Here is a 15,758-nt window from a genome sequence, read left to right as displayed (position 1 = left end):
GCTCCCCCTATACCCCGGCGCAAGCGATTTCCACTACCGCGCGCATTCTAACACGTCAACTAAAGTCTCCGGTGCCGTATTCGACGCCGACTTTTCTTTCCCGACGGCAACGCGTCTGGTCCTGCAGCTCAACTTCAAAAAACTGAACGCACCACGACTCTTCGCATTTGCACTCGAAGCTTCACGCGATATTCGCCATATCGGCGCCAATCAATATGACGGTCCAGGTCGTCCTCAATACCCCGCTGGCGGATGCTTTGAGCGCCGCCATCCAGCCCAAATTGATCGAGGCCGGCTGGGCATCAGGCTCCGACGATGATGCCGCGCTCGTCGAATACATCATTCTCATGCTCGTCAACGGCCGCACGCAGGAGCAGATTGCCACCGAACTCTCGGCTGATCTCCTTGGTCTGGGTCCCGAAGATGCGGGCGCCCAGCAATTCGCCGCATGGCTCTTTCAACAGGTTGAGCAGACCGACGCACAACTCAACGGCACCCAACCTTCCGTTTCCGATGCTATGACTGGCATGTCTCAAGGAAATGGAGACTTTGACACCGACATGGGTGCAGGTGATGGCAATGAATTGAACGCGTTTGTCTCCCTAATTTACCCCCCGCAGCCCGTACCTTACTAACCCGCTGTAGCCCGACTGGCCCGCGATCCATGCGAAATGGTCCCAACCCCCGAGGTGGTCGCGATAAGCGAATGCTGGGCCACATGACCAAGGCTATGGACAGGTCTGGCGATTCGGTTCTTCACCGCGTTCGCGGAAACGACAGAATCAACTCCCATGCCCGAGGCCCACCTACAGGCCCCAGAGGTGGTATGGGTCGCGGCGGACGACCCATGAACAACCGTGGAGTGAATATTCAAGCTGGCCTCAACGCGATGGCAGGAATGAACGGTCAACATGGTGCCCCCCCGGGAATGAACCCCATGGCCCAAGGTTGGGGCATGCCCCCGCCGCAAGGACAGCCGTCACAAATGGACCTCATGGCAATGATGGAGCAACAGGCGCAGATGATGTCACAACTCCAGCAGCAGCTTATGAACCAAAGTGGTGGACGAGGTGGACGCCGTGGCGGCAAGTCTTTGTTCGATCGTACTCAAAATTCTCGCGGCGGTTTCCGACAACATCAATCCAGAGACAAGCAAGATTCAGCGATGACGGAAGGCGGAGAGGGAGACGATGTCGACATGTCACAATCGAAGCGCGAACCGCCCAACCCCGACGAGACTGTCTGCAAGTACAACCTCCGTTGCACTAACGGCGAGTGCAAGTTTGCGCATCAGTCACCCGCGGCACCGCCAGGCACCACAGTCGACATTAACGATGTATGCACTTTCGGTGCCGCATGCAAGAACCGCAAGTGCGTCGGACGGCACCCATCTCCAGCAGCCAGACTGGCGCATCAGAGCGAGCAAGACTGCAAATTCTTCCCCAACTGCACGAATCCGAGATGCCCCTTCAAGCATCCCGAGATGCCGCTGTGCCGTAACGGTGCTGGGTGTACGACTACGGGTTGCAAGTTTACACATGTTAAGGTCAAGTGTAGATTCAACCCTTGCAAAAACCCTCACTGCATGTACACCCACGAGGAAGGCCAGCAGGGCGTCTTCAAGGACAAGGTGTGGACTGCCGAGGGTGTCGACGACCACGTAAGCGAACGTCAGTTTGTCGACACAAACGCACAAGCAGAAGTGATTCTCCCCGATTCAGAGAACGCTGTGAACCAAGAGCAGAGCAATGCGCAGGAAGTGATCAGCTAGGCGCTCATACGAGAACGTAAACCCTCAGGAACGCGAACTCTCAGCAGAGAGTTAACGCCATGCAAGAAGCGTTGTCTCCAGCAATGAGGCTGACTAGACGGGGGGCGGTGGATTGGAGGAGCGCAGTTGGCTCGGATTGGCGTCTCGCATCAGACCTGGTATACCCTTAGGAGGATCACTGTGAACTAGTTCAGTTTTGGGATCATTAGGAGGCTTCCAAGAAGAGGCCTCGATGGTAGAATGGGAGCGGCGACTTCTTGTATGATAATTGGACGATGATGTATGCCGAAAGCGATATGGCACTTTGGGCGTTTTGCGGGTGCAATTATTCTCTTATTCAAGTATAGACTGGGCTTTGGGCGAGCTGAAATAAAGCGAATCAGAGGGCCTCATAAATTGCGGTCCCTGATAGTGTTAGAGGCAGAACATGCTGTCCTCTTTAGTAGCCACACTATGTTCTCTGGTCTTTATTCCTCGATATCTTGTGTGTCAATCATTATCTGACTGTCCGGGAAGCCAACTACCTAGACTACAAACGTTTAGGATAATAGTCTGTAGCCACTGCCTACAAAGGTTCTCATTTTCATTCTAGTCTGCATTAGTATTGATTTTGACTACCCTGGGAAAGTAATTGGCCTTCAAGACGTCAAAGCTGCCCATGTTGGCAGTTGATGTTGGTTCGAGGTGGTGGGGCCGGAAGCTCCAAGGACCCCTAGCTCCAGGTACGGAATTGCTTGCTGCAAGACCCCAGTCCATGTCGTGACGCCACTTTGCAGCACCAACATCTCTACCAACGGTCAACCTCGGATTACCACTCTCTTCCTTTTTCTTCTCCTTTCACCTCTTTTTCGGATCGTTGGACCTTACCAAATGGTGCTTAGAAGAGCTGACGATGCATTCATGGCTCTACTGAGGTCCTACCACTCCCAGCGCTTCTGCAGTGCAGCCCTCGGCGGCTGCGGCAGAAGCGCCGCGGCCATCGTGCCGGCGCGACGACCCTTCTCGACAACCACCGTGGTCGCGAGACAAGAACGGCGACGAAGCCAGAAAGAGGCAGAACCAATCTTTACAAAGAACATCCAGGTCCCCACCGACATCGCCGTCGTCGGTAGTGGCATTGCCGGCCTCACGACCGCGCACTACCTGGCAAAGCTACTCCCCGAGACGTCCAACATCACCATATACGAGGCGGGGGACCGGGTGGGCGGTTGGATCAACACGCAGGAGCTCGAGGTTGAAGTCAATGGAAAGAAGAATAATGTGCGCTTCGAGCGCGGGCCGAGGACGCTGCGCGGTATGGGCAAGGATACATGGAAGTTCGACGACCTCGTGCTCTTCGACATGGTTCGTAGTCTCTCGTCGCGAAGACCTTTTATACCCCTTCTTCGCTAACAGAAGCTTCCCCTTTTGAAACAAACAGATCAGAGACCTCCAAATGCAAGGCGAATACCTGGGCATCAAATCCCCGCCCCGGTACATCTACTACCCAGACCACCTCGTCGAGATGCACCCGCGCAACGTCTTCCGCGAAGCCGCCTTCAAGGGCATCATCCCGGGCTTCCTGAACCTCATGTGGCGCCGCCAAAAGGCCCGCGAGGAGGTCAAGCCGGCCGACATGTCCGTCGCCGACTTCATTGCCACCTACACGGGACGCCCCGAGCTGACGAACAACCTGGCGTCGGCCATGATCCACGGTATCTGGGGTGGCAACGCCGATAAGCTGAGTATGCGCAGCTTCATGCCCGGGCCCTGGCACCGCTTCTTCGACAAACCGTACAAGGAGGACGATTATGTGTCGTACCCGCGGAGCGAGGTTGGCATAATGGCTACGTTGGGCCAAGATCAGGAGCTCCGGCAGTACTTGACATCGGCGCAAAAGGATCAGCTCGTCTTCTTCGAGAAGGGCATGAGCAGTCTGCCGAATACTATTGCGGAGCACCTGAGGAGGAGGAAGAATGTTACGTTCAAGATGGGCGAACCCGTCACCAGCCTGGAGTACGATAACAAGGGCAAGAAGGTTATGGTGAGCTGAACATCTCTTCTTTTTCCTAGGAAACCCCCTTCCAACCAACACCACAAGCTAACATACAACCTACCCCCCTATAGCTCTCATCACCAAGCTCGACATCCCCAACACCATATGACAAGGTCATCTCCACCACCACCAGCAAAGCCCTCCACGCCGCGACGGGAGACGCCCTCCCCTCCCTCGCAAACTCCCCGAACGTCTCCATCATGGCCGTGAATCTCTGGTACCCGCAGCCGAACCTCAACGCCGCCCACCCAGGCGTCGGCTACCTCGTCCCCCGCGCAACAGACTCCAACCTCGAAGGCCTCCTCGGCGTCTTCTTCGACTCGGACGTCGTGCCCCGCGCCCCCGACGAACCCGAAGGCACCAAATTCTTCGTCCTCATGGGCGGCCACTACTTTGACGGCCTCCCTGACGACGCCCTCCCCACCGAAGCCGAAGGCATCGAGATGACCAAAGCCGTCGTCGAACGCCACCTCGGCATCCCCCAGTCCACTCCCGCATTCGCTATGGCGAACCTCGCGAAAGACTGCATCCCGCAGCACCACGTCGGCCACTACAAGCGCATGGCGCACGCGAGCTACGAGCTGCGCGACGCCTTCCAGGGCCAGCTCACCGTCGCCGGCGGCTCCTACACGGGCATCGGCGTCATGGGCGCCCTGCGCGCGGGCTACGACGTCGCGGTACACATTGCCCAGTCTGCGCAGGAGCACGTCGGCGACACGGGTCTCGGGCAGTTCGAGGGCAACACTGAAATATTTTCGTCGCCTCGGTGGCACCTACGCAACCTTGGGCGTGATATCGACGATAAGATTGGGTGGAGGAATTATATCCGCTAAAAAGGAGGAAAGAAGAAGACGTGGGCTGGAGGAGTTTGCCCATGTGTTGAAGAGTTGTCTATCCACTTGTATCATCAGTCTGGGTTCTTGTACTATCTAAGATTTGAGATATTATCATAAATGTAGACTAAAAAGCATCGTCGACTTTGCTGTTTCATGATGTTTTTTCCGAAGACAGTCATAGTAACAATTGTATGACATGAGAACCTGCTGTCAATCATGTCTCGAGCTCTTGTTTTGCATCACTGTTTATCATTGTCATTGTCGAAATTAATCTGGTTTTCCAAAACCTTTGCACTCTCTGTGTTCTCTTTTCATGATAAACTTCAATTATCATGATAAAGGGGGTTACCAATGGTAGAAGGAGAGTAGATTACTCTTTTGTTTACTGCAGGCACGTAGGTACGTAGAAAAGCTTACCCTTTCTTTCCGTACATAGAAAGGAGGGGGTTACCTTTGTATGAAAATACATCACCACCGAAGGCTTACGCTACGCAGTAAAGGACAGACAGACGCGATTGACTTTACGAATGTTTTCGAGGTATCTTTTGGGGGGGAACCATCTACCGGTCCCTTGGCCAAACCGGCCCGGGCTTTCTTTTACAGGCACCGCTCCTCTGCGCGCGTGCTTCACAACCGCCTTGGCTTCCAAGCATCGTATACCCCGTCCCGTTGGTATCACGTCGTCACTAAATACTAATGATGAATCGAAGAATCGAAGAAGAAAACAAATACACCGTCGCATCCAAACCACGCCTCTTCTGGGCCAAGGTCTATGCAACGCTGTTGGGCAGTCTCTCTGCCCACGTGGCTACGCTGATGCTCCCCTCCCTGCATCTAATTCCGTGTCTCTTGCCTGCAGGCACTCAATCGAGGACCAAGGGCGCTTGCTTACTTCCTCCACCGTTCCTATTGCTCCCTTGGCTCACGCTCGTTGGCTGCGTTCCAAAAGACTGATTGATTGAAGTTGATTGACTGGTTTGTGTCGGTTGGCCCTCGGTTGATGGTGCGCTGCTAACATCACCAGTCACAGCGTATGCTCGCACCAGGTCGTCAAGCTTCGTGAGCAACTCCATGGTGCTTGGGCCAGGCCGCGAGGCTGCGCTCGTCCTAAGACCTCTCCAGCCATTGCCGTGAGATTCCCAAACTCCCTTCAGGATCTTGTTGAACTCCTCGTCAGGGTCCACCACGCCCTGTGTTGCACGAGTGAAATTCCACCACATCTCGTTGCGCCGCATCCTGCTTCGTATCTCAAGTACCAAAACCCGAGGCTCGCCTGTCGGACTAGGCAGAGTATAACGAAGAGCAATCCAGTCGATGGACCTGGTGAAGATCTCGACGCGACCTTGGTTGGTTGTTTCGAGGGGTTCCCATTTCGATTCGATACTCTCGAGGGTCCTCAGAACTGGGAGGAGTACCGGCATATAAAAGATTAAGACTCTGAGTCCGTCCTGGGTATTCACCAACGTCGTGAGTAGGTCAAGAACTCTCGCGTGAGGGTTCCCCTTCTCCAGGGACATTCTAATCTGACTCTTAGCCAAGTCGAGGGATACCCTCCAGCGTTTTGGCTTCTGAGTCTGATCGCTCTCGCCTGGCATTGTGATATCGCTGTACGTGAAGACGACCTGCTGAAGGCTGACTCTTTCGCACTTAACAGAACCCCTTGCTTTGCTCATGGCCTCGAGGAAGCCTACAAGGCGATCAATAGACTTGACATGGGTTGTCAAAGTCTCTAGAATAGGTTGCCCAACCAAGTAGCGTATGCGGAATATGAATTCGCCCTTCTTGGGACTGAAGGAGACGTTGCGGTCGATACGGCCCTTGAGCAGTGCAAATTTAGTCTTGTCTTTGACCCGGACAATGGCGTCAACAATAGTGTTGAGTTCGGCGTTCTCAAGCACCTCCACAGCCGAGGGAGCATTGTCATCTTGGCCCTGGGCGGCTGTAGGCCGAGTTTGAAGTCCCTTGAACTTCACTTCGACCTGATCCTGCGCCCAAGCTGAGTCCTGTTTGCCCAATTGCCTCGAGGTGTCTTTGGGGCCATCCTGTGCGCCTGATTCTGATGACCCCAAGATCTGGGACAGCTTGATGACCAGAGACGGAAGCCGTACTTGTTGTGGCAGTGCGTAATTAGTAGACTCCTTCATCAAGTATTGGATCTTGCCCTTATGCAAGTGTTCCAAGTCAGTAGCCTGTTGAACGATGCCAGTCACAAAGAGTGTCAGGTGAGACCAGAAGGCATCATCCAGATCTGGTTGCCCTCGAGTGAGTTGTAGTTTGGTATGAAACTTGAGTGGACGTGTTGGCGTGTTGCGGTCACTATCATCGTTAGTATCGCTGATCCAGTGCCTCTCAGAAGTGTAAACTTACATATCAAGCAGCCACCATTCGTCGCCACTCAGGCTCAAGGACACCATAACGAACCAGCTCTGATCTAGGCTCTGGCGCTGCATGAAAATAGTCTGGAATGCCTCACGAGTCCGAATGATTTGCTTGATGTCTTCGCCACCAAGGGGACTCTTGCAAGTCTTCCAGCCCACACTTCGTCCTCTGCGGTTGCACTCTTCAATGAAATAGCCCCATCTGATGTTCTCCAGGCAGGTAACTCCGTCCTCTGCGGGGTCTTTGCCGCCGTAATTGAGGCGGGTTTCTCCTTGTAGTGTATATTTCGCGTGAGGCTTGATCGCGGCGAATCCAGTGATGGGTTGTATAAGGAGTGTAACGTTATCCCGAGGGCCCAGTTGCATGCTCAAGGATGATTCCATCGGCTCCATTTGAGAGACTGTCAAAGTCATCGAGGACTCCCTGTTGACGAACCGAGGATATGATAGAAGCTTGGTGTGGATGGATGACAGAATGTGCTCAACGTGTCTAGCCACTGCTGTCTTGAGCAGGTCTTCGGCACACAAGTTGTCCACATCAAATGGCAGGAACACATCCTTGACTTCCTTGTTGTCCCGGTACCAGCGTGCAACTAATCGACTGGAGTGCTTCGAATCAGTCTGCCCATTCGTCTTCTTGGCACTGTTCACTGCAATCATGACCCAGCTCTTTGGTCCGTTGGCTCCGTATCGAGTGGTCCAGTATTGTAGGGCTAAGGCTCTGTTGAGAGGTTCCACCATCAACGTGCCAGTCCATGTGCTTCGACTCAGCTCGATGGCCTGTCTCCTGAGCTCGCTGATCTTGTGCGTGAGCACAAACTCGTGCAGGAATCGGTAGCATCCTTCGAGACCTTCCTTTCCGAGGATTTCGTTAACGTGTGCTTCGAGGAATGACACCAGCGCGTCAGAGAGCTTGCTTGACGATGGCGAAAAGGCGAATCGGAAGTCAATGAACCAGAATTGTTGGGTAAAGTCCTCATCGGCGATTGTCAAATCCACTTCAAACTCGCCCTTCACTACGAAAGTGACTCTACCAGACTGAATACTGTAATTCTTGAACTGATGTGGTATTTTGTCGTAGTCTTCCAGATTCAGGCGAAGAGAGAGCATCGTGTTAAGATCATCGATCCATTTCAGCTGTTCTTCTGCTGTCAATGGCGGTGGTGGTATATATCCAGGCTACGACAGATTAGCTCCCATCTCCGCCTCGACAAGATCCGGATAACCTACCTCTGGAATCCATGATGCTTCACCAGTCGTTAGGACTTGCAGAGCCGTCTTCAAGTCAGGGTTGGGAAGTCGGGCGTTGTCCAGCGAACGCTTCAGGTCAATCAGCAAGTCCTGGGAGTAGTCATATAGCATACGTTTCGAGTCAATGTGTGCCTTGATGTCGATAAGCTTGCTAACAGCCTCCGCGTTCTTGCTCCAGTCCGTAATGACGAGGGCCTTGACCCATTTGGAATGTGCGTCTTGTGCAAACTTGATCATGAGCATCTTCTTTCTCTTATTTCCTTCTGACATATCGTCAGGTGCATCGCTGCCATGGGGTGTATTCCCGTTCACTGCAGGAGGTGCCCACTTGATGGAACCCATTTCGATGACGGTCTTCTGTAGCTCTTCGTGGGTGTGTTGCGCCAGTCGCGCGACAATCGTCGATAGTGGAATGTACCCCTGGGTGATGTGCACAATCTCCTCGGGTAGGTCGTTCATCCTCGGTTTTTGCTGTAATGTCAACCCGGTCGACATCTGCGATTGTTGCTTTCCTTGGGAGTCGTTTTGAGAGTTTCCGCCGGAAAGGCCATTCGCCATGTTACCGGCCCCAGGGGTGTCGGCGGGCGCCTTGCCCTTATTCGGCTGTCCTTCCATCGTTCCACCATTGGCGCCGTTGACCTTTAGGTTTCTGTCATGGTTCGGATGTGTGCCGTTCAAACCCCCATTCTCCATGTTGACGATTCCAGGCATCGGGGGAGGGCCCTTCCTGCCTCGTTGCCTGCGTCACGACCGGCCCCCCAAAATATGAACTTGATTCTTGCCTGTTCGATAGATTATGGAATACAGATGCTGAGTGAAGCTGTGCCAGATGAGCAAGGGAGGATAATGAAATGCTGGTCCCGGTCCGAGGTGGCTGTCAGACGGGATTCAGTCATCGGCGCCGGATGCGCAAGCCAGCAGGACAGCGCAATCGCATCAACTAAGAAACCGAAGTTTCAAAGAGGGACGCGATACACGTAGTAGAAGTTCAGTCGCCGAGGTTTCGTAGGTAATAGGCGCAAGTGTGGTGTCGTTGAAACGCGATGAGGTCGTGGTCAATCGGAGGAATCGACCTAGCGTCGATCGTCGATGGGGGGGAGGACGCGAGATCGTTGTCGGAATTGTATCGTTGATTTCCGTGGAGAGTAATTCGCAAGTCGAGGTATTCGGTGCATACGGAGTCTCCGAAGGGTCGTGGAAGTCGGGCCGCGCAAAAACGTTCAGTTTGTTGACTGCTAGGTAATTGGGCAAGTGGTGATGCGATGGTGAGAGCGTGCAGCCAGGCATACAAGCAGGGCGGGAACTAGATCGGTCACGGTGCAACCCGAGCCTTCAGCATTTTTCTCGGACAGCCACGCCTACGGGCAGGCGCCAGCAGTCGACTGTCCCTGCTGTTCATCCGGGTCGGGGTGTCATGTGATCTCCGCCAATAGGACAGCCATGGGGTCCACCGCGCAACTCCAAGCCGCAAACCACCTTAACCGTACCTATTTAGCAGATTAACCTTATCTTATCAACTACCGTACCTTTGTTTGAGGTAGGAGCTCCTCGAAATACTTCGGTACCTCACCTAGCTAGTCACTTAATCCTGGCATGTACCCTTCATATATCGTTTCCAGCTGTAAAGTCACGATTGTCATTTTGCACCTTCCAGGACCAAATCCGTGTACCTTTCTTGAGTTACAAGCCTAGAGATCGAACATTGCTGTAAGCTGCATTCTGGGCTGGCTCCTTGCATCAAAATTTGATTGCATGTGTTCAAGATTTCCCACAATGACGTTCCTATGAATACCTACGCTTTCAACAGTGACTGACTCGTTGCTCTAGGTACCTTACTAAGTGAGTACCCTCGTCACCCCGGCTCTGTCGAGGACAGTCGTGTCTTGGTATACCTTTCGGATACGAACCGTTCTTGGAACGAGAGTTCGTCAATCATAGCAAGTGTAAGGAACAGACAGTTTTGATCATTAGAAACGTGAATCTCATTGATTTTCTATCCTCTCTGAACCGGCCAAGCAAAGCGAAGAAATGTCCATCGTCCTACCAGTGTTCACCCGTGGGCTTTCCTCCTGGCTTCCCTTATTTATGTCGTCTTCATTTGAAATCTATGCCCTCCCTTCGATGGTTATGATACGTTGCGAATGCCATAGGCTGCGCAGTGGGATATCGCGGGTGCATTGGCCGAAAGTGTGGTTTTTGTAGTTGGTGTAGCGGGGGTGGAGGGGTTTGCTCAACTGTTCGTAGACATCCTTTAGAATCAATTCTTCTATGTATGATAGCTACGCTAAGGCGCGCACTTAGTTTTACTCACAACTTGTTCGGGGCAGCCTGAGCAGAGGTAGTAGGCCACTGGTATCCAGCCGCATCACTGAACTTGTAGCCATAGGAGGAGGTGAAGTCGTCAAGGACAGCGGGGCCACGAGAACCTGGAAATGGTTAGAAAGAGCTGGCTACAGAGCGTACACACTTCGAAGACTAACCATAAGGGTATTCCATGGGGATGATCTCCTTGTTGTCGTCCAGGTAGTGTAGCAGAGGGGTGAAGATTCTCCAGCTGGCGTCCAGCTCGTCGTCACGGACAAAGTTGGAGTGGTCGCCCTTCAGGCAGTCCAAAATCAATGACTCATAAGCCTCGGGGATCTTGAGGTCAGAGAAGCGGCGGCGATAGGTCAAGTCAAGCTCGGTGACGACAGTCTGCATGCTGAGACCGGGCAGCTTGGAGTTCATCTTCACGTAGACACTCTCGTTGGGCTGAATGCGCATGACAAGCTCGTTGCGGGGAATGTCCTTAAAGATACCCGAGGTAACGTCCTTGAACTGGATACGAATCTCAGTCTTTTGTTCGTTGAGGGCCTTGCCGGCCTTCATGATGAACGGAACGCCATCCCAGCGCTCGTTCTTGATGTATGCGACAAGGGCGCAAAAAGTGGGACACCTCGAGTCCTTGGGGACAGTATCGTCTTCCTTGTACGATGGCTTGCTGCCGTCCAGTGACTTGCCGTATTGTCCGATGATGACGTTCTTGGGCTCGATGGCGGGCATGGCGCGGAGAACGCGCACCTTCTCGTCACGAATGTCCTCCGAGGCGAAGGAAATGGGGCGCTCCATGGCGAGCAGGGTGAGGACCTGAAGCAAGTGATTCTGCTGAACATCGCGAATGATACCGAACTCGTCAAAGTAACCGCCACGGCCTTCGGTGCCAAAGGGCTCCTTGAAGGTAATCTGAACGTTGTCGATGTTCTGCCTGTTCCAGGTGGAGCCGAAGAAGGAGTTACCAAAGCGAAGGATAAGGATGTTCTTGACCATCTCCTTGCCGAGGTAGTGGTCAATGCGGTAGAGCTCATCCTCCTTCCAGTCGGGCTCGAGGGACTTTTGAAGCTCCCGGGAGCTGGCAAGATCCTTACCAAAGGGCTTCTCAATCTGCAGACGTCATCATGTCAGCATCTCCATAAGCAACGGGCTAAGATTCAACGTGGGCGGCACGTACGACAACGCGCGCAATTCCCTTGGTGGGGTAGCAGCATCTCTTGAGATGCTGGGAGACAATGGTGAAGACACTGGGGGGAAGTGCCATGTAGAAGAGACGGTGAGTCTCAGGCTTGCCCTGCTCGAGCTCCTCGAGGTGCCGGGTCAGGTTCTGGAATGACTCGTCCTTGTCGTACTGGCCAGAGACGTAGGTGCAGAGGTTGCAGAAGTCGTTGAGCTGCTGCTCAATCTCCTTTGTGGGTGTCTTCATGTAGGATCTGATGCGGCGGATGTAGTCATCGTGGTCCATCTTTGTCCGCGCATATCCGACAATCTTAATGTCCTTGGGGAGGAACTGGTTTCGGTACTATTTGCGCCGGGTTAGCTCGCCATATCCGTGGGAGAGGCATGTCAATGCGGTCGTGAAGTTCGTACCAGACCGAACAGAGCAGGGTACTATAGAAATGTCAGCAGATTTTCCGGCCATGAGGAGGCTCTCATTCGCGTACAGTCTTCTTCTTTGCCAAATCTCCGGAAGCACCGAGAACAACGATGACGGTGTTCTCCTTGAGCTCCATAGAACTGTGTAATTAACGCCATTGTCAGCCAAACTCGCACACCGATAAACCAGAACGAGGCCATTGCCATTCTAGCACAACCCAAATTGCCGGATTTCAGGTCGGACAGCGATGGTGAGTGAACCTCCGGAATCGCAAAGCACAGAGGAAGGGAATGTTGGTGGGGTAGGAAGGCGGGGTGACATACGCTGCGGCGGAGGTGTGATCGGCCATGGTGTGTGTGATGTCAGTGATGAAGCTGGCTCGACTATGAATGTTTCTTTGGATGAGAGATGTAGAGAAGAAGGGGGAAAGAAAAGCCTCTACAGCAGGAAACCAAAGTTAGCAAGCAGAAGGGCAGAAGAGCGAGCTGGGAAGGTTTTGGAAAGAGATGCTGGGCGGAATCCGGGACGGATGGATTGGGGTATTTAGTAATGACGAAGCACAGATGTACCTCACCTCTGAGGTAGGGGTGTAGAGGGGTGAATGGGTACGACAGAACGGACCCGACGCATGTGTGGATGGGGTGAATTGGGATAAGGTATGGGTACCTACGCGGTATCCGTACCGTGGTGGTACGCCAGGCAGGGCATGGCAGCGTGGTGCGGCGCGAAGGCGCTGGAGGAAAAAGAGGGGGACTTTGGGGGGGAGTTTAGAGTCTCAGGGGAGCGAGTACCGTACAAAGACTGGGCCAGACAAGACGGCAAAAAGCCAAAAAGATACTTAGCCTGAGATCAGGTCAACATACCGCGTTTAGTGCATCCCGACGGGGTTTGTCAAAGCAGTACGGGAGCCAGGGGGAGCTTACTCACAGTTGCAGCCCACTTCTTGGTGCCGCCTTAGCGTGCTATGTACTGTACTTTGATACTTGTTGAAGTTGTCGAGTCCCGCAACCGCACCGCGGCTCGCCCTTTTGCGCTTGAGAGCGAATCACTCTGGTGAAGGTGGGTAGGCTTCCCTCGATGGGCAAGTGGATAATTGATAGATCAAGTCGATTTCGGCGGCATTACTGAGCGGTACCTACCCGGTAAGGTAGGCCTATGGATACCTATACAATGGAAGCACATCGGTGAGACAGAGGTTGGCACAGGTTGTCTTTGTGATTTTAGACAGCCCAAGCCTGAAAAGCGCCCGCCCGCTCTCGCCGGACGGTCAAGGACGTGGAGTTGAACTTGGACGGAGGAACAAGCTGTGTGGAGAGAGAGACAGAGACACGGCAAGGAGCTGAGAGCGCACGGAGACGGAGAGCGAGGATTAGTGAGCGAGCGGGCTCTCGTGGATTATTCTACAGGTTTTCGGTGCTTTTTTGCGAGAGGCAAGGGCTCCTCCGGCCCCCCTCGTTCAATGTCACCGGGTTATTCTGTCTGCTCCTCGCCGACTTGGGGCGCGGGACTTGAACAGGGTTGATGTCAATGGAGGGGAAGAAAGGAGGGGCACCTCCTCGGTCTTGTCGACAAAATGTTGAGCGCTCCCGGAGATTCATACGTATTTATCGGTCTTAAGCTCCCCGGCCCATCAGCACTGATCACTGATGAGTGGTGACTGAGCAGCGACCATCCCAAGCATCCGTAGATCCCTCGACTCGACTCGGCTCAACCTTGCGGTATGTACGAATACCTAGTCATAGCTTCCTGGCATAGCTCCAGTGTGCACAGAGTCATTCACGCCCATGCCACCTTGGTTTGGTCCGGCGCGCTGACGGCATCAAAGACTAGACGGTGGGCAATTGGGTTCCCAGCACAAAGCCAATCCCTCCCACTAACTTGGAAGTGGACTGGCGAGTGTCTGTCTCTCTGCCGCATCTGATTTCAGAGTAAGCGACTGCCCTGTCTTGGTTACATAGGTTCTGTAGAGCAATCATCGTGCAACATCTATGCAAGCGTCGCTATTCTATTCCGCCGGTTCGGGACACCATTCTTTGAATCCTAAAGACCCAGGGGCGAGTGAGAACAGTAGCAGGTACTGTACATGCCAGACCCCTGCCCGAAGAAAAGAAATGAAAAGATTCTCGAGCAGATCGGGTACCTCGACTGAAGGGGAGCTAAGGTGCCTCCGTATGCAAGCTGCAGCAGAAATGTTGGACCAACGCCTGTCAGAGCGCACCGGAGCTCCAGAAACATAAAACATCAGAGGAAAATGGGAAAACATTTAAAAAAAGATTCAGAGCCCTGCCGCTGCAACTTCAGCCCACCAGCGCACACTTTGCTTCAATGCACCGCGCAGACGTGCAGGATTCGCGGCCCCTGGCAAGTAGGTGACAATATCGATTTCCGCTCGACACATACGACAAGCAGTTCCACCGCTATTATCACTGAGATCAATATCTTTAGAACAAAGTATATTCCTCTACGTATGTAAGAAGAACTTTAATACAAAAGGATAGTAATAATGATATGAGTACAAGTAGTGAAAGGGGTATTCATCAAGATGAATAGCAGGAAATAGATCTTGTCACCCACTTGCTTGGGTACCTGGTATACGTGCAATAAACCACCCCAACTCAGTCACCATGTCAACATAGCATCCACACATAGGTATGACCTCAGATAACTAGGGCCCCCAAAAAAGGGTCCAACATCAGCAAGACTGCCCAGCATCGATGGTTGAACATTTGGATTTTGGCTTGGGCTCCATCTCCGGCCCCAGCTGATGCGGCGGTACTCCCAGTCCCTCTCTTCCAAACGCCGGACACCGCCGAGGCTCCCGATCGGACTTTGCTGCTTATGAGATCGGTCTGGGTAGCTGAGAAGCGAGGGCGGAATTCAGGAAAGCTGTGGAAAGCGTGGGTCGCCAGCCTGTGTGAAACGGTGCTCCGTCAGGTAACGACAGACCTGTCACACTCTGGCCTGTATCGTCGCCGTGTCGGGCCCAGTTGCATTGGAGAGTCATATCTGTCGCTGCTGCAGGGCAGGCGGATATGCCTATGGTGCGTTTCCTTCTCTTCCCTTCCCTTCTCATCGCTCCGATGTTGTCACCGCGGGGTCTTCCAAGAAGTCTCCATGCCAGCTGCCACAACTCCATTCCGCTGCCGGTCCGGCCAATGCAACTGTGGCATGAAGCTCTACTGCAGACCTGCTGGGCAATCGGCAGAGTTTGGCGGCCAGAAATTGCCGCAAGCCCACCCTTTGAGGCGTTCCAATCGTTGAAGCTGGCGGCTCAACCTATGCCGGACATTTATTACCACGGCCGCCGCCAGGGCATTTGGAAGCATCTCCGGAGTCGCTCTTGGGTTGGCCCCCACGATTCGGTCTTCGTCGGTTCTAATTCCAAAGGTCCGAAATTCCTGGTAGGTTGCGTGGGATTATCCGTGGTTCGGTTGACACCTCAATAGTGGAAGATGTTTGAGACATTTCCTGCATGACCATCAGACTTTGTCTCTCCCCTTTCCCCCCCCTTCCTCTTCTTCTTGTGTAAACCAAAGAGACGCCGATCCAGTTCAGGGAATCCCGCGAGATTTTGGGACCT

The 15,758-nt window shown here is 53.4% G+C and overlaps 4 protein-coding genes across 4 annotated transcripts; 2 read left to right on the top strand and 2 right to left on the bottom strand.

The window, feature by feature from the left end:
* Positions 1-215: 215 nt before the first annotated feature.
* On the top strand, positions 216-1,771 carry CPAR01_09752 (uncharacterized protein; the record flags this gene model as incomplete). Its single annotated transcript, XM_060494016.1, has 2 exons — positions 216-592; positions 646-1,771. 2 exons carry the CDS (start codon positions 216-218, stop codon positions 1,769-1,771), a joined length of 1,503 nt encoding a protein of 500 aa, XP_060348146.1.
* A 723-nt stretch (positions 1,772-2,494) lies between these two features.
* Positions 2,495-4,639, top strand: CPAR01_09751 (protoporphyrinogen oxidase; the record flags this gene model as incomplete). The annotated part of the gene is made up of 3 exons (XM_060494015.1): positions 2,495-3,115; positions 3,192-3,794; positions 3,878-4,639. Coding segments are annotated over 3 exons (1,986 nt in total), but the record flags the coding sequence as incomplete, so codon positions are not given.
* Positions 4,640-5,505: 866 nt separating this feature from the next.
* On the bottom strand, positions 5,506-8,964 carry CPAR01_09750 (mediator complex subunit MED14; the record flags this gene model as incomplete). The annotated part of the gene is made up of 3 exons (XM_060494014.1): positions 5,506-6,958; positions 7,010-8,199; positions 8,251-8,964. The coding sequence occupies 3 exons, from the start codon at positions 8,962-8,964 to the stop codon at positions 5,506-5,508; spliced, it is 3,357 nt and encodes a 1,118-aa protein (XP_060348144.1).
* Positions 8,965-10,578: 1,614 nt separating this feature from the next.
* On the bottom strand, positions 10,579-12,626 carry CPAR01_09749 (glucose-6-phosphate dehydrogenase; the record flags this gene model as incomplete). Its single annotated transcript, XM_060494013.1, has 6 exons — positions 10,579-10,697; positions 10,752-11,691; positions 11,759-12,103; positions 12,172-12,192; positions 12,246-12,318; positions 12,502-12,626. Coding segments are annotated over 6 exons (1,623 nt in total), but the record flags the coding sequence as incomplete, so codon positions are not given.
* Positions 12,627-15,758: the final 3,132 nt, after the last annotated feature.

Source organism: Colletotrichum paranaense, assembly GCF_030867605.1.
Source record: "Colletotrichum paranaense strain IMI 384185 chromosome Unknown Scaffold_7.1, whole genome shotgun sequence".
In the NCBI taxonomy this organism is placed as follows: domain Eukaryota; kingdom Fungi; phylum Ascomycota; class Sordariomycetes; order Glomerellales; family Glomerellaceae; genus Colletotrichum; species Colletotrichum paranaense.
The sequence above is the reverse complement of the archived record's forward strand: the minus strand, read 5'-3'. Positions and strand labels throughout refer to the sequence as shown.